Source organism: Kogia breviceps, chromosome 4 (assembly GCF_026419965.1).
Source record: "Kogia breviceps isolate mKogBre1 chromosome 4, mKogBre1 haplotype 1, whole genome shotgun sequence".
NCBI classification, from domain to species: Eukaryota; Metazoa; Chordata; class Mammalia; order Artiodactyla; family Physeteridae; genus Kogia; species Kogia breviceps.
Genome location: NC_081313.1, coordinates 115,379,764 through 115,407,540, shown reverse-complemented (window position 1 = coordinate 115,407,540; position 27,777 = coordinate 115,379,764). Strand labels below are relative to the sequence as shown.

General features: G+C 39.8%; 1 protein-coding gene and 1 non-coding gene across 3 annotated transcripts in view; both read right to left on the bottom strand.

Moving 5' to 3' along the window:
* Positions 1 to 27,777, bottom strand: part of WNT8A (Wnt family member 8A) — a 45,330-nt gene that overhangs the window by 11,458 nt on the left and 6,095 nt on the right. Inside the window, exon 2 of one of the 2 annotated variants that reach the window (XM_067033395.1) lies at positions 27,542 to 27,609. The exons of the other annotated variant lie outside the window; for it this stretch is intronic. Coding sequence (XP_066889496.1) covers positions 27,542 to 27,594 — 53 coding nt within the window. The 5' untranslated portion in view covers positions 27,595 to 27,609. The remainder of the gene's footprint in view (positions 1 to 27,541; positions 27,610 to 27,777) is intronic. 2 annotated transcript variants of the gene reach the window in all.
* On the bottom strand, positions 3,248 to 3,363 carry LOC131756505 (small Cajal body-specific RNA 11). The gene has a single exon (XR_009335679.1). It is a non-coding gene; the product is annotated as a small Cajal body-specific RNA 11 (non-coding RNA).

Below are 27,777 nucleotides of genomic sequence, written 5' to 3'. Positions count from 1 at the left end.
ATAGCAGCATATTCTCCCATCAAACTGAGGTGCCCAGGTTGCAGAAGCTGCATCATCATTAGCCTAGAAAGGTTTGGAGTTGGAGGGGCTCATCCAAGGAGAGATTTCGGTTGGCTGAAACCCCTTTATTATATTTTTAATTCTCTCACTGTTCAAAACTCCCATCTCTGGACATTAGATAGGACACAGAAGTTCCAAGTTAATGTTTCTTTATTGATTGTTGTTGAAGAAAGTATGGAGATGATTGTGGAATTTTATTAGTTTTCAGAGAAATATGCATCCATCTATCCATTTATTTATTCTAAAAATATTTACCTACTTAGTTCAGGCTAGTATTCAACACTTATGGGTCTAAGATGAATTATCATTACTTGTTTTTATCCTGGAGGAGCTTAGTCTGGTCTGAGAGAGAAAAGCTTAAATAATTTATAACAATACAGTGAGATAAAGTACTCTGGAAAGGTTGGAGTGGGAGTAAGGATAATGAGTATATCTCCATAGACAAGGACTTCTGATAGAGACCTGCCATCTGGTGGCGATGAATGGTACAACATGCTCTTTGTTGCTCTGATGTGGGATTCAGTATTGCAATTTCAGCCTTTATTGAGCACCTGCCCAATTGGTAGACAGCCCAGTGGTGGGCACTGCGATGCATATACAGTAAAGCTTCTAAGATGACATTGGTCCTTAAAAAACTTTCAGTGTGCTTGTGGATATAAAGCATAATTGAAAAAGTTATCAAGCAAACAACATTATATTTGATATACACACATGAACAAATACACCTTAAAATATGTAAATGATTAATAATTGTTACCAAAAAAGTAAACAAAATGGACATATGTAAAGTAAAAAATGAGTCTCAAAAAAAAAAAAATGAGTCTCCCCCATCCCACTCCCTGTGAATAACCATTATGAACAGTTTAGTGTGGATTCTTTGCATGTACAAATGTTTGTAAATACATACATAATTTAAAAAATAGAATTGTGTTGTTATTCCTTAATTTGGTTTTTAAACTTTTATATCATGGACCCCTTTCTGTGATACTACATATTAATCTAACTTGTTTTCTCTTAATTTTTATATTAAATAAAAAATTAAGCATGTTAATATAAGTAGTCTATAAGATTTGTTAGGAAAAGCAGCAGCCTCAACTATACCCGCACCATCCTCTCAAGAAGCAACAACTTTCAATTCTTTTATCTGGTGCTATTAGTGTTATCTCCATGTTTCTAAAAAACCTATTCGTGTCCTATTTATTGTTTTTTTTCAATTTTAGGTATTATTTGTTGACTTCCCACCATGGATGGTGAGGATTGGCCTCTCTTTTCTTTTCCCACTTACCAAATACAAATGCATCTTTCTCATCTTTCCATCTCCTTGTATAGTTAAATTTACTTAGGTCAATATTGAACGTTTACATTATGATCATGTATACTATTTAGAGGAGAGTCATGTAAAAAATCAGGCTTACTTTTCTTTCCCTACGTGTCTTTTTGTTTTCCCTGGAATTAATAATTATCTGTTTTTGTTGTTGTTTGCTTAGTTTTCTATGTAAATTCTGCCCTTACCCAAAAGACCTCTCATTTACCTCTCAGATTTGCTCCAATCTGGCCTAGTTACTTCTCTACATACTGCATAGCTGTCATCCTAGTGTCTTCTTTCACCATCAGGATGAGGGTTCACTTTGCTTCTCCACTTTGTTGAACATCCTGTTTCTTAAATCTTATGTCTTTTAATCTCAGTTTACTCCCTCATTTTGGTAGATAACATTTCAGTAGCTTCCTGAGAAAGGGTGCATAGGAAGCAAATTTTTTGAGACCTCACATATCTGAAAAGTTTTATTCTACTCTCACTTGATTGATATTTAAAATTTTTAAATTACTATTTTGGTAGGGTATAGAATTGTAGATTAGAAATAATTTTCCTAAAGAATGTTGAGGTAAGTGTTCCAATGTCTTCTAGTTTCCAGGGTTGCTGTTGAGAAATCTTATGCTGTATTGAATGCTAGTCTTTTGTAGGTTACCTGTTCTTCTCCCCACCCTCCTTAGAAGCTTTTAGAAACTTTTCTTTATCCCCAGCACACTGAAATTTCGCAGTGATGTGGCATTGGTGTAGAACATTTTCATTTCTTGTGTTTAGTACTCATGAACTCTTTCAATCTGTAAACGTGTCTTTTTGGACTGGTAAACTGTCTTATATTATTTCTTTGATAATTTCTTTCATTTTCTATGTTTTCTTTTTCTACAATTATTTTTTATGTGTGTGTTTGGGGAGGCGGAGTTACTGAGCCTCCTGGACTGATCCTCTCATTTTATCTCTTCTTTCCTGTTTTCCATTTTTTTTGTTGTTTTATTTTCTAGGAAAAAATAAGAGTTTTCTCATATTCTTTGTTCTTGTTTCATGATTGCAATAAAAAAAAGTTTCTCAAGACTTTTTTTCCTGGTTTCACAAGACTTGTAAATTCAGTTGCTTTCCACCTTTCCGAATTTTGTTTTCCCTCTACTTTTGGCTCCTCTTTGACTTTGGAGTTTTGTGCTTAAAAGAAATCCCTTTACTATTTTGTGAGGAAGAGACAATAAATGCATGTATTCAACCTGCAATGTTTAACTAGAATACACGTACTTGTTGTTTTATGTCAGAGTTCTTAAAAATAAAATATAAATTGGGGAAGTGAAACGCAACTGGGATGGTCTGAGTAAGATCAATTTCTGCCAGTGTTTAGCAGGGACTATCTTCCAGCAGCTGACTTCATCTTTCCCTGCCCAACCCAGGAAATAGAACCAAGGAAAAATCAGGACAGATAATGAAAGGACCATTCTTAAGTACTTGGAACTGTTAAAAAATGGAAGAGCAGATTTAACATTTTAGTTTTAACATTATAGTGAACAGTGCTTGTTTCTAAATGTTTACAAACTTCTCTAACTTTTTCTTTCACGCTCACTGTTCCCTTGAAACTACTTTAGATTACCAGTGATCTCCACATTGCCGAATCCAGAGTTGTTGTAGATCATTCACTCTCCATCTTGTAACTTTCACTTCTTTCAGCTTCCAGGACTCCAGAGATGATTGGTTTCCCTTTTACCTCTGGCCACTCTGTCTCAGTCTGCTGGTTCCTCTTCATTTCTCAGACCTATTAATATTGGAGAGCACTGAGGCTCATTCCTCAGACATCTTCTATTTTTTATCTGTATTTACTCCCATATGGTGGCTATCCCAAAATTCTATTTTTTTTTTTCTTCTTAATTTGTCCTCTTGTGCCTTTAAGAGCCAACGCTATTCTTGGGACCGCCCTCTTAAAATGAGAGGAAGATTGCTGCATGTCCTTCCAGACTCCAAAATTATATCTTTAGTCAGACCTCACCTATGCTCCAAACTTGTATATCCAGCTGTCTGCTGGACATCCTCCAGGAAGGCCTAATTGGCTATCTAGCAGGCATTTCAAATGTGACATGTCCAAAACAGAGCTTCCCATTCTCTCCCTCTTCACTCTCAATCTGATCCTCTAACCAGTCTTCTCATCTCAATAAATGGCAACTCTGTCTTTCAATTGTTAAGGGCAATTCTAGGCTCCTCTCCCTCACACCCCATATCTACTCTGATAGCAAATCTTACCAACACTAACATGCTAGATATTTTACATATTAATCTTGTTTATTGTCTGTTTCTCCCAACAGAATATAAACACTATGAAAACAGAATTTTGTCTATTTTAGCCACTTTTGTATCCCCAGGGCCTACAATAATACCAGGCACATAGTTGACATGCAGTAAATATTTGTTCAATGAATTTTAAAAGATATACATTCTTAGAAATGTTTAAAGGTCAAGTTTAGTGAGGCATAACTTACATATAGTAAACTTTATCCTTTTTAAGTATATAGAAATTTTGACAAATATATACAGTTATGTAGTAACCACCACAATCAACACAGAGAACATTTTCATTACCCCAAGTTCTGTTGTGCTCTTTTATAATCAACCCCTCCCCCATCGCAGCTCCTGGCACCCCCTGATCTGATTTCTGTGTGTGTATATTTGTGTGTGTGTGTGTGTGTGTGTGTGTGTGTGTATATATATAAAATAGCTTTTAAAGACTTAATTTTCTTAGAGCAGTTTTAAGTTTACAACAAAATTGAGAAGGAGGTACAGAGATTTCCCATATACCCCTTGTTCCCAAACATGTGTAACCTTCCCTGTTATCAGCATTACTCACCAGAATGGTACATTTCTACCTACACTGACCCATCATAATCACTCAAAGTCCATAGTTTACATTAGGGTTCACTCTGATGTTCATTCTATGCATTTGGACAAATGTATAATTACATGTATCCATCATTATGGTATCATACAGAGTATTTTCACTGCCCTAAAAATCTTCTGTGCTCCGCCTCTTCATTCCTTCTTCCTTCCTTACCCTCCCACCCAATGCTGGCAACCACTGATCTTTTTACTGTCTCCATAGTTTTGCCTTTTCCAGAATGTCATGTAGTTGGAATCATACAGAATGTGGCCTTTTCATATTGGCTTCTTTCACTTAGTAATATTCATCCATGTCTTTTCATGGCTTGATAGCTCATTTCTTTTTAGCACTGAATAATATTTCATTGTCTGCACGTACCACAATTTATCCATTCACCTGCTGAAGAACATCTTGGTTGCTTCCAAGTTTTGTCAATTATGAATAAAACAGTCCAGGTTTTTGTGAGGACATAGGTCTTCTATTTGTTTTGTAAGAAACAGCCAAACTGTCTTCTAAAGTGGCTGTACCATTTTGCATTTCCTCCAGGAGTGAATGAGAGTTCCTGTTGCTCCACATCCTTGACAGTATTTGATGTTGTCAGTGTTTTGGATTTTGGCCCTCCTGACAGATGTGTAGTGGTACCTCACTGTTGTTTTATTTATTTATTTTTAAAATATTTATTTATTTATTTATTTGGCTGCATCGGGTCTTAGTTGTGGCATGTGGGATATTCAGTGAGGCATGCAAGATCTTTCATTGTGGCATGCAGGCTATTCTCTCTAGTTGTGGTGCATGGGCTCCAGAGCATGTAGGCTCAGTAGTTGTGGCATGCAGGCTCTCTAGTTGTGACATGTGGGCTCAAGAGCACGCAGGCTTAGTTGCCCGGTGGCATGTGGGATCTTAGTTCCCAAACCAGGGATTGAACCCACATCTCCTGCTTTGGAAGGCAGATTCTTATTAGAAGGTCCATTCTAACCACTGGACCACCAAGGAAGTCCCCTCACTATTGTTTTAATTTGCAATTCTCTGTTAACATATTGACGTGGAGCATGTTTTCATGTGTTTATTTGCCATCTGTATATCTTCTTTAATGAGGTGTCTGTTAAGGTCTTTGGCCCATTTTTTAATTGGGTTTTTGTTTTCTCATTGTTGAGTTTAAGAGTTCTTTTTATATTTTGGATAACAGTCATTTATCGGGTTTGTCTTTTGCAAATATTTCTTCCAGTCTGTGACTTGTCTTCTCATTTCCTTGATATTATGTGTTTTATTCAACCACAGTTAATAATAATACAGTGATTATTTGTTCCACAAAAGTTTGATAGAATTCACCAGTAAAACTCTCTGAACGTGGTACCCTCTTTAAAATAGAGATTTGAGGGACTTCCCTCGTGGTCCAGTGGTTAAGAATCTGCCTTCCAATACAGGGGATGCGAGTTCGATCCCTGGTTGGCGAACTAAGGTCTCTCATGCCAGGGGACAACTAAGCCCATGCACTGCAACTACTGAGCCCGCACGCTCTAGAGCCTGTGCACCACAACTAGAGGGCCTGCACGCCACAACTACTGAGCCCATGCATTCTAGAGCCCACACGCCACAACTAGAGAGAAGCTGGCACACTGCAACAAAAGATCCTGCATGCCACAACAAAGATCCCACATGCCACGACTAAGACCCAACGCAGCCAAGTAAATAAATAAATAAATATTTTAAAAAATAATATAGAGATTTGAAAACTTGTAGTTTCTTCTATGGTAATTGATCTTACAAAGGTTTTCTACTTCTTCAGTTTTGGTAATTTACTTATTCCTCAAGAATAATTGATCATGCCATAAATAAAATTAAAAGACAAATGAAAAATTGGGGGAAAAGATTAATAATTAATATTACAGAGAAAGGTTAATCTACCTAATATAGAGTAAGCCTAGAAACTGAGAAAAGATCATAACTCAATAGAGAAATTGACCAAGAACATGGATAGACCATTCATAGGCCAAGAAACAAACATGGCCCTTCAAAATATGAAAAGATGCTCAAGCTCAGTCATAATAAGAGGAATGCAGGTAGAAACTACACCCTTGTTCACCAGTCAGACTAGCAAAAATCTAAGAGTTTGATAACATTCTGTGTTAGCATGGCTGTGTAGAAATAGTAAGACTCATTTGCGTTGCTGAAGGGAATGCAAAATGCCGTAACCCTTGAGAAAGGAATCTGAAGATATTGGCAAAAATTATAGATGCATTTACGCTTTGATCCAGAATTCTGCTTCTGGGAATCTATCTGCAGACACAACTTCACAAGTATTAAATGATACGTGTACAACATTATTCACTGGAGTATTATTTATAATAGCAAAACATGGAAACAAATCAGTAACAGGGAATGAGTAAAATAAACTATCCACACAATGGTATACTCTGTAGCCCTAGAATAGTAATATCTCCTCTCTATGTACTGTTTTGGAGAGATTTCCAGGATACACTGCTAAGTGAAAAAAGTGAGGTACATAGCCATGTGGAGAGTGTGTCCCTTTTGTATAAGTACAGGGAATAAGAAGAATATATATTAATATTTTTCCACATTATCATAAAGAAACAGGAATAATACATAAGAAACTAATAAAAGTTGTTTCCTGTAGACTCAAAAATGAGATAGGTAGGATACGGGTAGATGTGAACAAGATGTAAGGAAGACTTTTCAAATCTTTTTATATTGTTTTGATTTTCAAATGTGAATTATCATTAAAATTATTACAATTTTAAAAATATATTCATTAGCTTTTTTTTTTTTTGCGGTATGCGGGCCTCTCACTGTTGTGGCCTCTCCCGTTGCGGAGCACAGGCTCCGGACGCGCAGGCCTGGCGGCCATGGCTCACGGGCTTAGTTGTTCCGCGGCATGTGGGATCTTCCCGGACCAGGGCACGAACATGCGCAGGCCTGGCGGCCATGGCTCACGGGCTTAGTTGCTCCGCGGCATGTGGGATCTTCCCGGACCAGGGCACGAACCCGTGTCTTCTGCATCGGCAGGCGGATTCTCAACCACTGCGCCACCAGGGAAGCCCTATTCATTAGCTTTTTAAAAGGTATTTTAGGGACTTCCTTCGTGGCACAGTGGTTAAGAATCCGCCTTCCAATGCAGGGGACATGGGTTCCAGCCCTGGTCCGGGAAGATCCCACGTGCCGCGGACCAACTAAGCCCGTGTGCCATAACTACTAAGCCCACGCACCACAACTACTGAAGCCCGTGTGCCTAAAGCCCATGCTCTGCAACAAGAGAATCCACTGCAATGAGAAGCCCGTGCCCAGCAATGAAGACCTAATGCAGCCAAAAATAAATAAAAGGTATTTTAAAAGGTTGTACAAATGTAAATTGGTCTAGTGAGCTTGCTGCAATTCAGGATATAAAGAATGGTCCTTGTTCTCAGAAGAAACTTTATATCTGGAAAATAAAACAATATGCATAAAACATTTTTAAAAAATTGACAATACTGAAATAAGGAGAGGATCTGATAAGTACTGAATGATGGCTCTGACCCTAAGTTCTTTGGCATTCATGACAGGAGTGATTTCACTGGGCTTGGTCTGAAAGAGGAGGTGATATTGGCAGAGCTTTGAAAGACAAACAGGAAGTGGGTAGAGAGGAGGACACAGGTCACTCCAGACACAAACTCAAGTGTAACCTTGTATTTGGGAGACAAGAAGTAGCCCTCTGATATTTCTCAAAGTACTCAGGGGTTGGGTTAAAAGTGAAGCCGATTTTTATTTATTTATTTATTTATTTTGACTGCACCGTGAGGCATATGGAACTTCCTGCCTGCACCCCCTGCAGTGGAAGTGTGGAGTCTTAACCACTGGACCACAAGGGAAGTCCTGCAGCAGGTTTTTAAAGACAAGAAGTCAGCCATGCAGAGAGTAGAGGGAGAAGGGTCCCTAGGAGCAGAGGACCCCCAAGGGCACGTGATGGAGTCCAGGAGAGAGAAACCTGAGGGGTGAAGGGAGCAGCAGGAGCCAGATAACCTGGACCCTTTATTTTAGGTGCAATGGGAAGTCATTGCAGGACTTTAAGTGTATGTATGGGAGTGAGGGGAATCTGACTCACTTTTTAAAAAGATTACTCTGGTTGTTGTGTGGACAATGAATTGGGGGTGGGTGGGGAGAAAGATTGAGAGATCTTCTCAAGGAGAATTGACTATGTCTTTCTATTGATGAAATAAAATTCCCATTTTAAGGCAAGACAAGAAAAGTTTAAACATAAAATTTTTCCCTGCTCCTTTGGGCCTCCTGCTTCCCCTCCAGTGTGTGTTGTACATCTGCATTATGAGTTAACCAGACCTCCCCAATGACAGAAATGCCTATTCAACTGACTCAACTGTAAAGATCAATTTTTCTCCTTCTGGTGCCAGCCATGTAATTCCTTAGAAGATAACATTCCTTTCTCAATTCTTGAAGGGGTCATGATGACCTACCACTTGCCTTGTATGTGCAGACAGCTTTAGGGAACTTTATGTACAATGCCAATATATAATTTCCCTTAAAGATAGCAATTGGTGCAGGACAGACTGGTCAGATGACCTGGATAGTTACTGGGCCACACCTAATGGAAGTTCTTAGCTGAAATACTTACTTATGACCTTATTAATGTTACTAGCTATATTACTTGTATTCTGCCTATTTTATAAGATTATTGTTTCTTGCATTACCAAATGTGTGACTGAGCCTCAGATAAAATTAATGATGATTAGGTGATTACAAACAATTGACCACTATAAATATATAGTTCTATAAGATCAATGAGTGTGATAGTGTAACTCTAGATATGTGAAGAAGCAACAAGAGGGAACCATTTCCTGGACCATAACAAACTAGTGAGATAGGCAGTCCAGAGGCTTTTGGTTACTGTTAACAGGGCCTAGTCCAGTAATAGCACGTTGAGTGGACTGTCAATGAAATCCTTGCCTGACCTGAGAATCCTTGCCTAGCATTCCTAGTGCCATGGGACAAATTGGTCATGAAATGCCTTCCAAACCTTGGTCGAAATTACGAGAGACGTGTGCTTGATTACAGGCAACTTTTGCTTGTCGCATGTGTACTGACCTCCTCCCTTATTCTTTGGAACCATCCTCATAACTCTTTGAGAGACTCTCTACTGGGTTATAATCCTCAGTTTGGCTCAAATAAAATTTTCCATTCTTTATAACAAATTTATTTATTTATTTGACTGTGCTGGGTCTTAACTGCAGCACACAGGATCTTCATTGCAGCATGCGGATCTTTAGTTGCAGCATGTGGGATCTTTAGTTGCGGCATGCGAGACAATTAGTTGCGGCATGTGGGCTCTTAGTTGCAGTATGCAGGATCTAGTTCCCTGACAAGGGATCGAACCCAGGCCCCCTGCATTGGGAGTGTGGATTCTTAATCACTGGACCACCAAGGAAGTCCCTCCATTTCTCTCTAAGATTGCATATTGATTAATTTTGTTATCGTTGTTGATAGTACTTACCTTTCTCCCTCATCCCTAATGGCTGCATTTTCCACCCTGTTTGACTGGAGAGAAGGGTGATAGTAACACCTGGGAAGTCAGGGCTTCATTTGGTGAGAAAGGTGATGGCAGCAGAGCCCATTTCCAACTACCAATGTTTCATTGGTAGTTGGAAATTTGACTCAGGAGCTGGGGAGAGAGGACAGAATTTTGAAGGTCTAGATTTGGGATTCTACTGTGGAGAGGAAATAGTTGAAGCTGTAAGATTGTATGAGGCATCAGAGAGAGGGAACTGGGAGAAAAGCGCAGAGGGCCAAAGACAGATTCTCAGCAAAGTGACACCAGCAAAGGAAGCAAGGGGATGAAGAGAGTAAGGTTGCTATACCATGGTAGTGTGGAATCCCAGGACAATTTAAGTTGAGGGGTAGAATGCCAGTTGAATGATGAGTGTAGTAGCTATGTGGCATGGGAGGAATCATGATGGGGTGTAGTACTCAGGAAGGCTCCTGGCAGAAATAGGACTTGAAAGATGGATAGACTAGGTGGATGGAGATGAAGGCAGGGGACTTCCAGAGTAAGCAGTACAAGAACCAAGGTGCAACAGGCAGTTCTGACCACTGAATGTACGTGCAAGGTCAGGGGGAGTTGAAGTTTGTGAGTGAAGGGTTCTAGCCAGGAAGTCTGGGGTGATAAATGCATGTAGAAAGAGTTGAATCAGTTAGTTGATCAACGTAAGTATTTTTTGAGCACCTCTGTGTACCAGGCACCAGATTAGGTGCTGGGAATATAGCCATGAAACTACTTACCAAGGCCCTGCCCTTTAGAGCATACCTTTTTAAGCAAATCAGACAGGTCTTCACAAGTAAGCAGAAGAGCTTAGACTTTATCTTATGGGCCACTGCTCTCATGTGGCCCTATAATGGGAGCTGGATGGAGAGACATCCCCAGCCTGAGGGGGACATAGAAGGGAGTGTATGCAGAGGAAATGCAGACTGTTGGAGAGCTGTGTCTTCCACATCTTCATGAGCATGTGAGCCTGAACTGTATACACACAGAACAGGATGAGTGCATTAGAAAGCAGAGAAGTGGTCAGAGTTTCTGAGGAAGTTGTTCATTTGGAGAGATTGATCACTGATTTATTAACCTTTGCAAGGGGAATTCATTTAATAAGCCTTTGTTTGGCTTAAGTTGCATGAATGAAACTCTGATGTTGGAATTACTGGCTTGAGTCATTAGGAAGAAGAGGTATTTGGTGGAGAGAGGGCAGTCAGAGCCATCCCTGGCTGTGAAATCCCATCTTTTCAGGAGTTGTCTACCTACACAGAGGCCAGCTCTTGCCTTTCATGGGTTGTGAGGGATACTGCTTCACTCTCTGGATATCATTTGGACCATTCAGGTGTTCTTGGATTTCTAGAGATGAAATCAGTCCTTCTTAGTTCCTATATGACTATCACCCTGCTTGCCCTGCAAACTCCACTTTCCCAGAGAAAACGAGAGAGGGAGTGGAGAGAAATGGGCAATAGGCAGGAGGATACAGTCTTAAAAATTCTGCATGAAACTCAAAAGGGAAGTCAAAGGAAAAAGACAAAGGTTCTTCCCGAGCTTGGGACCAGCAGGGAATGATGCAGCATCCTGAAAATATTTTTAAAAGCAGTGGATAGCCAGAACTAAGAGTCAGAGTGACCAATTCATTCTGTTTCTCCCTCAAGTTGCCCTATTTTAACACTGGAAGTCCCACGTTTTGGGGAAATTTGGGACAGTTGATCATCCCATCAGGACACCTGGGCTCTAGCTTTGTATCTGCCATTAATTCTATACCCCTCTGAGCCTCAGTTTCCTCCTGAAATGGTAAAGTAAGATACCTTGACAAGATGATATCAAAGAGCCCCTCCAAACCTGACAGAGCAATCTGGAAATTTGCCCAGGCTGCCCTGACATCCAGACTTTCTCTTGGAACTTGCCCTGAGCTTGGGCAGAACGAATCTCACCACAGAGGGTGCATCTGAAGGCTCAGAGACCAGCAAGTTCCTATACAGACTCTTCTTTCTTACAGATCCTTCTGTCAGTGACATAAGTTAGTATCAGCGTACAATGTACATCCCTGACTGGTCCAACTTAAGATTTTTCGATTTTACAATGGTGTGAAAGCTATATGCATTCAGTAGAAACTGTACCTTGAATTTTGAATTTTGGTCTTTTCCGGGGCTAGTGATAACGCGTCTCATGATGCTGGGCAGCCACAGCCCCAAGTCAGCCATGTGATCACAAGGGTAAACAACTTACAAGCATTCTATACCCAAACAAACATTCTGTTCACTTTCAGTACAGTAGTCAATACATTACATGAGATATTCAACACTTTATGATATACGCTTTGTGTTAGATGATTTTGCCCAGCTGTAGGCTAATGTGTCCTGAGCATGTTTAGGGTAGGCTAGGCTAAGCTGTGATGTTAGGTAGGCTCGGTGTATTAAATGCATTTTTGACTTATAATATTTTCAACTTATTGGGATGTAACCACATTATAAGTTGAGGAACATCTGTTTTATAATTATTAGCTGTCACCTACAAAATAAAGTGTAGGTGATTATTCTAGTTGTCAGATTGTTTCAAGGAATATGTAAACCAAAAATAAGAAACTTAGTAAGAAAAATAAATTTCTTAAAGCTCTCAGCTGGCACTATATTCATTTAAGTTATAGTCTATACAATCATGCTGGAATGAAATGTGGTTATCATTTCTATTTAGAATTTCACTTGGCTACTGAAAGAATGATTTGTCTTTGAATTTCTATTAACATAAAATAGAAAATGTTTCTTGTGTAAATCTTCTAAGTACTGTTCTGAAAGTGGCCTTTTATGTTAGCTTTACAAGGTCATCATGTTTTGGCAAGAATTTCAAAACCAATAAGTTTGAAAGTAGTTCCATTGGACTTTTCCAGAGTCAGTGGTGGCATAACATAAGAGCCTAGCCCCTGAAGCCAGAATGCCTGGGTTCACATCGCAGATTTGTAACAAGTACAATTTGATGTTTCTACACCTCTGTCTTCAGCTGTAAAATGGGAATGATGTTAATAGTACCTACCTCAAAATGCTGTCATGAGGATTAAAAGAGTTGATATGTCTACAAGTGCTCAAACCTCTGCTTGGCACAAGGTAAGCACTAAGTAAGTGTCCCACTACAACGTAAGATCCTTCAGTCCAGGGAATTTCATTTGTTTTGTTCACTTATATATCCCTAGAACCGTGTGTTCTATGTGTGCCTAGAACTGTGCCTGGGTCGTAACAAGCATTCAATAAATATTTGTTGAATGAAGGTATATGTCTTGGTAATAGGTATTCAACTTGTGGTTTATTCATGAGGTTTTTAAAGTCCATGGGATTTATCTGTTGTAAACCTTTAATTTATACAAAGGAAAATTGAGGCCCAGAGAGAAGGAATCTTCCCAATGTCACATGAGCTTTGCTGGCAATAAAATTAAATACCAAATATTTGTCATAAGAGAAACACACTAGGCAGAACCTCTGTTTCCCCACTTCATTTTATCTTTCTTACATGTGCTCCTGTCCCAACATTTATCAGAGCTGCTTATGTAGAGACACTCAGCTTTCATCTGAATGGATGCCATGGTAGCTGAAGGCACAACGTCCATTGCAGCAGGCAGAATCGACTTTCTCCCATGGGAACAAAGTGGCTTGTACTGAAAGAATAAAGGTAACTATGTTCATGCTGTGTTCCTGGATTCTGCCTGCTCCTCTTTCCTCTTCAACAAGCTTGGGACTCAGTGTGTGTAGCCAAAACTCCCACAGTCACTCCAGAAACGAACACTGCACTGGTTTTGCCCTAAGACAAACCTGGTTTCAAATCCCATTTCTGCTACTTCCTACCTATTGTACTACCTGTTACTACCTGTGACCTTGTTCTGCAAATTATTTCACTTCCATAGTCTGAGTTTGTGCATCTCTAAAATGGGTATGCCAACATACTCATAGTGGAGGTAAATGTTAGCAAGAATATGGGGCCTACGGATTTGTTCAACATGATGAATGAAAACAAGACCCACAGCAAGGCATGTTGTAGTTGCAAGTTGGGTTCTCTGGGAAGAAACTCTCGATGAAGGGTAGCAGGCAGGACACTTAGGAGAGTGCTCTTGGGATCAACACATGTGGAAGGAAGGGGAAGGAAAGGGCAGAGGAAGAACTTGGGCAGTGGTGCAGGCCCAGTGAAGACCTCAGCTGACCTCTCATGGGGAGCTCTAGAGCTGGGATGGGTGCGCAGAATTGTCGCCAGCTGAGGTGAGGAAGCTGGGCCTTCACCCCTCCCCTGACCTTGTTGTCAGCTATTCTATACAGGCTGATCCTGGAAGTTTTCTTCAGCCAAGGCATTCTCCAAAGAGGGCTGACAGCCGATGGTCATGGCAGCATTCCCAGAAGTTGGGGGGAGTAACTGCATTCCTGAAGGGGCATCTGGTTGGTGCTGCACAGCATCAATCACTCCCAAACTCCAGAACCAGGCATAAAGAAAAGATCCTGAAATCTTCCAGATTGGAAACACAGGGCATCCACAAAGGGACAGGAATAAGAATGACATCAGAAGTCTCAAAAGCACCATTAGAAAAGGCAATGGAGAAATGCCTTCAAACATTTCATAGAAATCAATTTCTAAACTAGAATTCAATTCTGAGCCAACCTATCTATCAAATTTGGGGATACAATAAAGACATTTCAGACATGCAGTTTTGATTTTGACTTCCCATGCACTGTTCCTTAAGAAGGAATTGAATAAGGAATTCAGGAAGTAGACGATCTTCCAAGAAGATGTGCAGGGCAGTCAAAGTAGAAATGCTGAGCCGCAGCCTAGAGACAACAGGGGAACCTGGAGTGGGAGGCAGGGCCCTGGAAGGAAGCTGTTAATGGTCAAAACCACATTTTATTTATGGCTCTGTCAACAGTTGGTAAATTTGTAAAGAAAAATGAAGAAATGATGATTATAAAAGTCAATATATAGTTCACCTCTAAAAAGGAAAGTGAGGGCTGTGACTGGGGGAGGAGCTTCTGAGGTGGCAATGTTTTAGTTTTTGATCTGGGTGATGGTTACATGGGTATTTGCTTTATCATTATTGGTATAAATACAGACATATATACATATATATATATTTTTTTCTTCTTTTTTTTTTTTTTTTTTTTTTGCTGTACGCGGGCCTCTCACTGCCGTGGCCCCTCCCGTTGCGGAGCACAGGCTCCGGACACGCAGGCTCAGCGGCCATGGCTCACAGGCCCAGCCGCTCCGCGGCATGTGGGATCTTCCCGGACCGGGTCACGAACCCGCGTCCCCTGCATCGGCAGGCGGACTGCGCCACCAGGGAAGCCCTATATATTTTATATATATATGCTTTATGCCATTTTCATTTTTTAAAATAAATTAATTTGTTTTATTTATATATTTTTGGCTGCATCGGGTCTTTGTTGCTATGCTCAGGCTTTCTCCACTTGCTGTGAATGGGGGCTACTCTTCGCTGCGGTGCGCGGGCTTCTCATTGTGGTGGCTTCTCTTGTTGCAGAGCACAGGCTCTCGGCGCGCGGGCTTCAGTAGTTGTGGCTCGTGGGCTCTAGAGTGCAGGCTCAGTAGTTGTGGCGCATGGGCTTAGTTGCTCCGTGGCATGTGGGATCTTCCTGGACCAGGGCTCGAACCTTTGTCCCCTGCACTGGCAGGTGCATTCTTAACCACTGCACCACTGGGGAAGCCCTATGCCATTTTCTGTGTATATATTATATTTTGAAATAAATTATTTGAAAATATAATAAGTGTAAAGCTCTCAACACAGTGCCTGGCCTGGAGCACATAGTACAAGTCCAGTGAGTGTTAGTTGAATATCATCATCATCATTCTGACTCTGCCATCCACTCCTGAACAAGTACTTTCAGTTTTTGGTTTCTACAGAAGAAGGGTGTGAGATATATTCCAGAAGAGCATGCAAAAGGGGGGAGGATTAATATTTGGCCAGGAAATAGTTTTATGTTTGCACTGACAAAAAAATTGAATCCAGAGCTTCCTGTTCTGAAAACATATCACTAGCAGAGAGAAAATTAAGATATTTTCTATTTCCCCTGCTTCTTCTATAGCTGTCAAGTGGGCAGTGGTTGGGAAAAGTTACCTTCTGCTTTCCCGACAGCAGCCTCTGATCTTTGGAGGGCACATCCTTTGCCTCTGACCAAACGTGAACCCCAACATGGAAACCTCTTATGGGGCAGATATGTTTTGGGGACACTTTTTCCCTCCTCTTACACTCATCTATTAGGGAATCAGCCTGATGCTATGGAAAGAACTCTAGACCAGGAGTCTGGGGGCCTGGGCTCCAGCTCTGCCTTTAAGCAGTGTGTGTCTTGATCATCTGTAAAACCAGAGTTCTGGGACTAGGTCATCCCTCTGATCCTTCCAGCTCTGATAGTCTGTGATTCTAATATCCTGCAAAGCTAGTGAGAGAGGAGAAAGGCAGCATGGCTAACAGGAAGAGCATGTGGGTTTTGAGTCAGGCAGACCTAGATCCCAGTGCTACCACCTACTAGTTATGTGAACTTTGTAAATTATTTAACTGTCCTCAACCTCAACTCCCACATCTAAAAATTAGAGTAGTACCTGCAGTGCAGAAATGTTGTGAAGATAAAATGAAATGGCATACGTCCATGGTTCCCAAACTGTGTTTAGGCACCCTAAGCCTCTGCAGTGAACTCACATGGTTACCACAGTTGGATATTTCAAAAATTTGAGGGAAACACATGTACATTGGGTACCAGAGGTAGTTAAGAGTTTCAAAATTAGATTGTGCTACCTTCTGTCATGCCTTATGCTTGTATCTTCACAAAGCTGGGTTTTCAGTGTGATAAAAAGCAAGTACCATGTAAAAATCAACATGGAACACTAAGTAAGGGTGGTGGTGTCCAGTGTGATTAAGAAGTTGAGCAGTGTGAAATAGGTGCACACATCTCATTAATAAGTAATTGTGATTATTTAAGAATAAAATAGAAATAATAGTTTCCTTTCAATTTACATGTATCATTTTTTTCAAACAACTACTAAGTCCTTAGTATATAAATGCTTCTTGTTTAGATCAAATTATTTAATAAATGGAGCTGTTAGGTATTTCTTTTGGCCTAAGGGAATGGTGGAAAACTTGCTGAGACACGATGGGCTCTGAGAAAAGAGAAAGTTTGAGGACCTCTGACATATGGAAAAGTATTTGGCACACAGTAGGTGCTCAGTAGATGGTAAAAATTATTAAGGAACCTTGCATAAGGGAACACTGAGCTATCTTTTATAGTTTATTTCTGGTAGTGGTAGAAGCCAAACTTGAATCAAGAGGAGTCTGACACATCTTTATAATAACAGCACGTAGGAGGTACTGAATAAAGGTCACCTGAATGAGTGAAGGTGTCAAAGATAAAAGGTTTTACAAGGCACCTGGGACATGACTACCAAAGTGAATAATCATTTTTTCAGTGTTCTTTTGGGTCCTCCTCGTGACCTATACCCTGCATAATTTATCCCCAAGGATATCCCCAAGTCAGAATCCATTCTCTCCAGAGAATTTTGGTCTTTAAACATGGTTAAATTGCTGCTGTAGAATTCCAGTTTGAAGACTTTGCCACAGATTCCAACATGTTTGGAACCTGATGATTGCAGTCTGGGCTGGGCTCAAAGTAGGCCTGGCTACAAAGCAGAAGGAATCTTGAGTGTGAATTACATTGTAGCAATAGTAAACTAGTCATTGGTTTAGACTACTTCACTAAAAAATAGCTGTTTTAAAGCCCTTTGGAAAGCAACAACAAACCACAACAAATCTGCTCCCTATATTCTGTCAATTTTAAGTTTAAATCAATTTAGAATAAAAGATATAATTATGTTCCCAAATAGCCTCTGCCTCTAATATGGGAACAGAACTCCCTTCTCAAATAGTCAACTCTCTATATTTGAAATTAGACTTGTTTTCATGGCCTTTTTTGCAAATCAGTTCTTAGGTGACAGCTAACTTTTTTTTTTCAAAAATTAAAAAAAAAATTATTTATTTTATTTATTTATTTTTGGCTGCATTGGGTCTTCGGTTTGGTGCATGGGCTTCTCATTGTGGTGGCTTGTCTTGTTGCAGAGCACAGGCTGTAGGTGTGCAGACTTCAGTAGTTGTGGCATGTGGGCTCAGTAGTTGTGGCTTGCAGGCTCTAGAGCACAGGCTCAGTAGTTGTGGCACATGGGCTTAGTTGCTCCGCGGCATGTGGGATCTTCCCGGACCAGGGCTTGAACCCATGTCCCCTGCATTGGCCGGAGGATTCTTAACCACTGAGCCACCAGGGAAGCCCCCTAGACAGCTAATTTCTGTGTGATAGAAACAAGTCTATCTTAGGAGATGTGCCTTCCTTTCCCTTTAATCACTAAATGCAAACAGTTTCTGAAGCACACATAAAACAAACTTTTGTTCTTGGTTCTGTCAAATATGGGGTTTTGATAGCAGGAAGACAGGTTTATTGAGAGCTTTATTCATTACTGGATTTAAGTCACAAACTAGAAATTTGCTGCTTATATTTATTTGCTTTAAAAAAACAGGATAACTTTTGGCAGTTTTCATTAAAAACAGAAGCTGTAGCTATGAGGATAACTTTAAGTTGCAAAACAAGTCAGTGTCTTGCCATCTCCTCCAATGTGTTTTGATTTTTATTATTCTTTTTGTTTCTTTGTCCCTCTGACAGTTCCACTGCAGGTTCAGAACACGACTGATAATTCACTCTTTTTGCCTCCTCCTCTCCAACTTCCCTTACCAATCTGTTGCAGATGACCCCCTATTTTTGTCCAAAAGTCACTGAATAATAATTTTGGGGGAGAGAAGATCTAAACCTTCTCAATACCATGTATGCTTATGAAAAATGTTAGGGAATGGTCTGTTGTTCCCCATCCACCCCTTTTCTTAATTTAAAAATAAGAAGCTATAGGGGAGGAAAACGGTCCCTGGGTGGGGTGTGAGTTCCTGACAAGGGTTCATTTACTCCCATGAAAGCTTTATCCGGAGTAATTTCAGCTAATGGGAGCTCACCCTGATGAGGTAATGCTTTCATCCCACACTTGATTGGATGGTTGCTCTTCTCCTTACTTGGTGTTCTCCCAGAGGCTGAGAAGTGAAGTGGGCTTGTTTTAGGGATAATGCCAGCTTTTCTCTCTGGCCATTCACTTAGCTCCACTAAATCTTTCTGTAGCATGGCTGGTGCAGGGAGTTGCTGAAAACAGACGTTGCTTACAGAAATGCTTAGAGCCACTGGGGAAAATTTCAGGTTCCCCTTCTCAAGCAATTAGATATCCTGCAACTTGAGCCAGCTCTTCTACCTGGGGCCGCAGGGGTGTCTTCTAGTCTGGCCCTTTCTCAGCAATGAGAACATGAGTGAGATGAGGATGATGCTAGACTATGAGGAGCTGAGAGAAAAGCCAGCCAGTCCTGGGACATATATATCCCATAATGCTTGTCACGCCCTGACTATGGGGCCCAGCAGTGCTTCACTTCTTAATGCTCTTTGACCTGAGAGAAGTAGTGCTGTCAGTGAGTCAGGCTGATTGCCTCTATAGCTCCTGAACAAAGCTGGAGGGATGAGATTAGGGGAACTGGGGCTTCTTTCCAGCCATCTCATCTCTTTCTGTTGCCTTTTACTCTACCTCCGTTCTGGGAAATTGTGTTGTCTGCATTATAGTAGCTGGTGTAGATCTTTTTACAAGGAAACAATCATCTACCTGTGTCTCTGAAAGAACTTGGAGAGCCCTTGGCTCTGCTTTTGTATCAAAATTTGTCTAAACTTCCTGGGAAGGAGGGAAGAAGCATCTGATTCTAGGCTGTGTGCAAATACGGAAACTGAGGCTAGAGGATGAAGTAATTGTGGGTGCAGTAGGGATAGGAGAGTGCTTGTCTCTGACAACCAGGCTAGTCTTTGTGCATAAATTTGTGCTCCTTTTCATACTCTTAAGAATTAGACAACAAAAAAGTAAGAGGGTATACCCAGTATGGCTGAACTCTCTGAAGTTTTTTCAGGGCTAACTGGTTAAAGAAGGAGACATTTGTACACATGTATGGGACCCTACAACCACATGGAGGAAAATTAGTGGGGAGAAACTTCTAAAAGAGAATTGAACTGGAACACATTCTGTGGACTCTGAGAGTTGAGGGTGACAGCATTCCAAAGGTAAATACGTTACTTGGGGAGCTCTGTGGAGCAGGTAGGTAATCAATCTGATTTTAAACATAATTTAGTTGTAAGCAACAGTCCTCTGCCCTTCATGATTGAGCTTCACGGAATGAGATTCTTGGAGTCAAAGGGAATGAAATTTTACTCCATTTTGTTATCTAATCCTGGGAGAGTAGCTCTTTTTCTGTGACCCATTTTAACAGTCTTCAAATAGGAGTATCAACCTGAATTCAAGGAAAGATTTTGTGAGTGAAATGCTCACCCTAAGTATTTAAAAGGGTGGAGATGGCATTTAATATTCTGATAATATTGTCTGAAGCATCCTGAAACTAACTCCACCCAGGTCCTTAACCATAGGATAAAGGTCTTTTCCTTATCTCACTCACCTCTCCCACCCCCAACCACTACCCAACCTGTTAGAGATCTGGCCCTCTTATCGCAGAGAACAAAGACCAGGAAGAAAAGGAAGTATAAAAAGTAGGAGGCTTCCAGGTTGAATTTGTAATTATAGTATGTTTACAGGATAAATCACCCACCATCTAAAACACTTTTACTCTTTTGGTTCTTTTTTACAAATACCTCACTCCATATTTGTCTGAGTTGTTTTCTGAACAAGTGAAAAGAATAAATACTCTTAGTTTGATCTAGTGACAACGTTTGGACACAAAGTAACATTAAATATATTCTCTGGATGTTAAACTCTGGGCATTTATCAATACCTTCAAGTTGAACTTGAGGAGCAAGTAAGGTAATTCAGATACTACCAGTTAAACTCCCTGTTGTTTCCAACTTTTTAAGTTGTAAAATGAACACGGTTAAAAAAAAAAAAAAGCAGAAACCATAAATGTACAGTGTGAAAAGAATTCTAGGGCTTCCCTGGTGGTGCAGTGGTTGAGAGTCCGCCTGCCGATACAGGGGACACAGGTTCATGCCCCGGTCCGGGAAGATCCCACATGCCGTGGAGCAGCTGGGCCCGTGAGCCATGGCCACTGAGCCTGCGCGTCCGGAGCCTGTGCTCTGCAACAGGAGTCGCCACAGCAGTGAGAGGCCCGCATACGGCAAAAAAAAAAAAAAAAAAGAATTCTAAAGCAAACATCTGTGTAACCAGTGCCCAGTTCAAGAAATAGGACATAGACAGCACCCCTTCCCCAAAGTTCCCCTCGTGGTCCTTGTCTATCACTTACCATTTCTCCTCCTCTTAGAGATAAACCACTACCCTGACTTTTATGGTAATAAGCTGCTTGCCTTTTCTTTATAGCTTTACCAAAAAGTTTGTACCTCCAAACAATATAATTGAGTTTTGTCTCATTTAAAAATATATAAAAGAGCCATGCTGTATGTTTCTTTTGTATTTATTTACCTTGTGTATTATAAAATTCAGCCATGCTGTTATCTGTAGGTTTAAGTCTAGTTCACTCATTTTTTCATTGCTGTATGTATTTCATTGAATGGTCCATTCTTCTGTTGTTGGAATTTTGTGTTGTTTCCATTTTGGGGCTATCACAATCACTATAGCTGTGAACATTTTTGCATATGTATTCTGGTACTACATGCACATAATTATCCAGGATATATACTCAGGAGTAGAAAGGCTTAGTCAGAGTTTTTTGGTCTTCAACTTTAGTGGATAATGCTAAATTGTTTTCCTGCTGTTAGTGAATGACAGAATCTATTGCTCCACATCCTTGGTAACACTTGGTATTGTCAGACTTATTAATTTCAGCCATTCTGATGGGTATATTGTGGTGGATCTACAGTTGTATTTCATTTTAGTTTGCTTTTCCCCTGGTTACTAATATGGTTGAATATTATTCATATATTTGTTGGCCATTTGAATTTCCTTGTATGTGCAGAACCTATAAAAAATGTTTCTTTTGGTGCAATTTTACATTGGATTGTCTGCATTTAAAATTTTTTATTTGATTTCTGGGTGTTCTTTATATAACATGGATAATACTCCTTTTTGGGTTGAATTCTTTGTAATTAACTTTTCCAGTTCTTTGGCTAGTGTTTTCACTCTCTCTATGGTGTCAAATAAAATGTAGCTGAATTTATTACTCCTTTCTCTATGGTAACAAAATTTGTTTGTTTGTTTGTTTGTTTGTTTGTTTTTGTGGTACGCGGGCCTCTCACTGTTGTGGCCTCTCCCATTGCGGAGCACAGGCTCCGGACACGCAGGCTCAGCAGCCATGGCTCACATGCCCAGCCACTCCGCGGCACGTGGGATCTTCCTGGACCGGGGCACGAGCCCGTGTCCCCTGCATTGGCAGGTGGACTCTCAACCACTGTGCCACCAGGGAAGCCCCAGAATTTGTGTTTTAAGAATCATGAAGACATTCTCCTATAATTACTTTCTCTGAAGCTTGTTTTAAAGTATTTTTATTGTGAAATATTCATGTAGAAAAATGCCCAAAACTAAGATATACAGAGCTCAATAATAATTTAGTACAAACTCCCATGTAACTACCACTCAAATCAAGAAATAGAACCTTGTTTACAACCCAGATAACCCATTCTTGCTCCTCCCTCCCAAAGGAACCACTACCATGACCTCCATGTTAATTACTTTTTGGCCCTTTTAAAATAAATAGCTTTTCCACCTCAATATGTATCCCTAAACATGATGATTTAGTTTTTTTCTTTTTGAAAAAACACTGTTATATTTAGCTTTAATTTTAAAAAATGTAGGGAGCTAATTTTTACTTAGGATTTTTTTCAAGTATAAAGTACATATAGAGAAGCATACAAATCATAAGACAGCTGGATAAATTGTCCCTAAGTGAATATACCCATATAATCACCTCCTAAGATATAGAGTATTTCCTCATAACTCCTCTCCCAATTACTGACTCCTTCCTTCCCCCAAAAGGTTTCCCTCCTTAAACAAAATCCTGAATTCTAAAACCATAGTTTAGTTTCCCTGCTTTTGAAATTTTTTTAAATGAAATCATACAGTCTGCATTTGTGTCTGGCTCCTTTCATTTAAATTATTTTTGTGGAATTCATCATGTTGTTGCTCGTAGCTATAGTTTGTTCATTTTCATTGTTGTATAGTATATGGTATAAATACACCAGAATCTGTCATTCATTATTCTACCATTGACAGCTACTTGAGTTTCCATTTTCTTGCCATTATGAAAAAAGCACATATGCACATTTCTACGTATGTCTTTCAATGCCTATGTGCACATATTTTATTGGGTATGTGTGACATTGATAAAGTTTAGAGTACATGTATATTTAACTAGTCTGAATATATATTATATATATGTGTGTGTATATATTATATGTATGTATATAGATAAAAATATATACTTTTAATCTTTAAAAAGAATTTAACTTTTCTGTGTTCTTATGTTTTAATTATGTTTGCAGTAAACAGCATTTAACGCCATTTAAAAATTTAGTTTGACATTTTTTGCCTTTTGAGAAGTTAATATAGTTATATTAATTGTAATCACTCAAATACTTGGATTTGTTCCTGCTAGTTTTTTACTATTTGTCGTGCTTTTAAAACTTCTTATCCTTTTTTTGAATTAAGTTCCCTCCATTTCATTTTATCCCCTGTAATCAACTGCAAGTTATACATACTGTTTTATTTATTTTAGTGATTACATAGAAATTTTGACAGGCATATCTAACGCAAAAATTATAAATTTAATACATTTAGCCTCCTCTAGACAACACAAAGCCTTATAATACTTTAACTCCTTTCATCCTCTTCCAGTATATGTACAATTATTCAGAAATAGTTGAATTTAGACATTATTGCTATTATTTTGTTATTATTATTATTTTTTGCTGCATTGGATTTTTGTTGTTGCGTGCGGGCTTTCTCTAGTTGTGGCAAGTGGGGGCTACTCTTTGTTGCAGTGTGTGGGCTTCTCATTGTGGTGGCTTCTCTTGTTGCGGAGCACAGGCTCTAGGCATGCAGGCTTCAGTAGTTGTGGCATGCAGGCTTCAGTAGTTGTGGTGCACGAGCTCTAGAGCATAGGCTCAGTAGTTGTGGCGCATGGGCTTAGTTGCTCGTGGGATCTTCCCGGACCAGGGATCGAACCCATGTCCCCTGAATTGGCAGGTGAATTCTTAACCACTGTGCCACCAGGGAAGTCCCATATTGCTATTATTTTGGACAGTTAGCATTTGTTTAGATTTACAGAATGTTTTACAATTTTCTTTGGTCACCATTACTTCTTGCATTTTGGAGCTTCCTTCTGGGATGACTTTCCTTTTTCCATATGTACATCCTTTGGCATGTCCTTTAATGAACATCTATTGGTAGTAAATTCTTTTTTTAAATCTGAATTTTATCTAATTTTTTCAGTTCTTTTATACTGTTTATCTGAAAATGTTTTTGTTTTGCTCTTATCCTTAAACTGTTTCACTGGATTTGGAGTTGATGGCAATTTTCTCTTAACATTTTGAAGATACATTCCAATGTCTTCTGACTTCTGTTGCTGCTGTTGAAAAATCAGTTGTCAGCTTAATTGTCATTTCTTTGAAGATTAATTTGTCTTTTCTTCTGCCTAATTTTAAGATCCCCTCTTTCTCTGATGTCATGAACTTTCACTATGAGGTGACTAAGTGTGGATTTCATTTAAATTTTTTGGCATAGAAATTTTTGATCTTCCAGAATTTAGAATATCATCAATTCTGGAAAATGTTCAGCCATTATTTCTTTGAATACTGCCTTCCTCCATTCTCTCTATTATCTCCTTGAATTTTAATTAGATATTTGTTGAATCTTACCCTATCCTTCATGCACCTCAACCTCTTATATTTTCCATTTCTTTGTCTCTCTGTGTTATATCTTGCAAATTCTTCAGATGATCTTTCAGAACACGAATTCTCCCTTCAGCTGTCAAATCTGATGGTTAACTTGTCCTTTGGGTTACTAATCTCAATGATCATATTTTAAAAATTTCTGTAGGTTCATCTGGCTCTTTTTCAAATCTGCCTGATCAATTTTGATAGTTTCTTATTTCTTCATTATCTTTTTTTTTTTTTTTTTTTTTTTTTTGCGGTATGCGGGCCTCTCACTGCTGTGGCCTCTCCCGTTGCGGAGCACAGGCTCCGGACGCGCAGGCCTAGCGGCCATGGCTCACGGGCTTAGTTGCTCCGCGGCATGTGGGATCTTCCCGGACCAGGGCACGAACCCGTGACCCCTGCATCGGCAGGCGGATTCTCAACCACTGCGCCACCAGGGAAGCCCTCTTCATTATCTTTATTTCCTCTAATTCCTTTAAAAATACTAAACATTCTAATGGAAAAACTGTTTCTATACTTATAACACTTTTGACACCAAATGTGTGGGTTTTCCACACAAAACAATTCTCTAATTCTCTGCTGACATCAACTGGGTGTCCTACAATTTTAGTCAATCTAACACTACCTGGAGTTAACACAGACTCCATAGGTTAAAGGCTCAGTCCCACAATACTGCTCCCCTCCCTTAAGATACCAATCACAAGTAGTGGGTCCTCAAGTTACCCACACTTTTGTCTAATTGGGTACAAATCAGGGGTTCCCATGACCCTCTTCTTAAGTTTGATAATTTTCTGCAATGGCTCACATAACCCAGGGAAACACTTTTATTTTTTATTACTGGTTTATTATAAAGGATGCAAATGAACAGCCAAATGAGTTACCTAGGGTGGGATCCAGAAGTGTCCTGAACTTAAAGAGATTTTGTCCCTGAGAAATCTGGGGTGTACCACTGTCCCAGCTCATTGATGCATTCACCAATCCAGAAGTTCATCAACTCTTGTTGTTCAGAGTTTTTATAGAGCTTAATTTCCAACTCCCTTCCCTTCACAAGAGCTCAGGTGTAGGGATGAAAATTGTAACCCTCTAATCCTTTGGTCTTTCTGGCATCAGCCCTATCCTGAGGCTATAGGGGCCCCACCATAAATCACCTAATTAGCATAAACTGAGGGATGATGGAAAGGGACTTTTTATGAATAACATAATACAATTCTCTTATCCCTACCACTTAGGAAATTACAAGGGTTTTAGAAGCTCTGTGCCAGAAACTGTGGACAAAGAATATCACAAACACACTTTCTTTATATATATTTGATAACTAGAATACTCGTAGTCGTTGCAGGTATTATTCTGAAGTTCATTATTTCCTTGTGTTTTTAGTGATATTTTAATATGCGATTATATTTCTATAGGAACCTTACCTGTAGGATTTTTAGAGAAGATTTACTTTTGCTTACACAAGGTGCCTGGGGCACTAAAGTGATCACCTTCATGGTTTTCAGCTCAAGGTTTTCTGGGTCACACAGGTAGTGTGAAATTCTAGCCCCCCACAATATGCTTGCAAACTTGTTTAGGAATTCTCAGAGGGGAGTTGTTTTCTTTTTTTTCTATTCCATTCACAGTTAATGTGGAGACAGTCAGGTATCCTTACCCTCTCCCTCTGTAGGTCAGGTTTTTTCCTTAATCTACTACTGAGGATGTAGCCCTTCAGTTTTGGGGAGGTCTTAGCTTAGGGGAGGTTGACAGTGTGATATATGGGCAAGATGACAGTGGCCCAGAGAATGGGGATGTCTTATTCAATCCAGATGAGGTCACAGAGGCTGCCTAGGTAAGGTGACACTTAGGACACTTAAACTGAACTCAGGCATATTAAACAATAAGTGGGAGTTTGCCATGCAATGGGCATAATTACACTGTGTTCACCACAAGGCAAGAATCATGTCCAATGTGTATACTGCTGTGTCTCCAGAACTTAGCATAGTACTTTGCAAATACTAGGTGCTCAATTAATGTACTTACATGTATCAATGAGTAAGAAGTATCAAAGTATTCCAGATGGAGGGAAACAATGCATATAAAGTAAGAAGAAACAAATAACAAAACTTTATTTTTTTATTTTTTATTTTTTGTGGTATGCGGGCCTCTCACTGTTGTGGCCTCTCCTGTTGCAGAGCACAGGCTCTGGACGCACAGGCTTAGCAGCCATGGCTCACGGTCCCAGCTGCTCTGCGGCATGTGGGATCTTCCCGGACTGGGGCACGAACCCGTGTGCCCTGCATTGGCAGGCGGATTCTCAACCACTGCGCCACCAGGGAAGCCCAAAACTTTATTTAAAATAACAAATTTGGTTAAACCAAGGGCCATTTCTTTTTTCAACAAGTGTTTTTACAATAGTTGTATTTGGTAAGACACTTATTTAGGATACAGACAGTGCCACACAATAGGGATAATAAGACATATGCATAATAACTATAATACTTCTCCCCTGTGTACACAGTTTAGTTTCTCTCTCACTATGAAAGGCTAAAATAAGGGTATGAGGCTTCATGCTTCAGAGTCTCTCTGCTGATGAGCTTGGGGATTGGGGAAACACTAAATGCTTCTGCAAATCATTATACCCTTGTCTTTAGTGGAAAAGAGTAGTCAGGTGTAAATGTTTGGCAAAATGTGGTTGTAGTTTGATCGCAATCTGAAAATATCTGTGCTGTTAGTTTGCCACAGAAGGTGTGGTCCTCATGAAAGGACTTTGAGGAACCTGGCTGGTCAAATGGTATGAAGGTTCAAAAGCATAAGGCCTCTAAGGAAGAGGTAGGGTATGCAGAATGAGAAGACCTTCCTACCTGAATTTCTGGCTAAAGGGGCAGCAGAAGTCCCATGGTATTGTAAAGGCCATAGTCTTTTCTGTTTCCTTTACAAGGATATAGGGAGAGGGAAGAGGAGAAAGGAATATTAATTCTTTAAAAAAAAAAAAAAACAATAAAAGTTCCCACTGTGGAAAAAGTATTTATTTAACCATAGAAATTTAAATAAGAAACCAAAACAACTTAGTCTTATAGCTGATGATCTCATTGGCTTA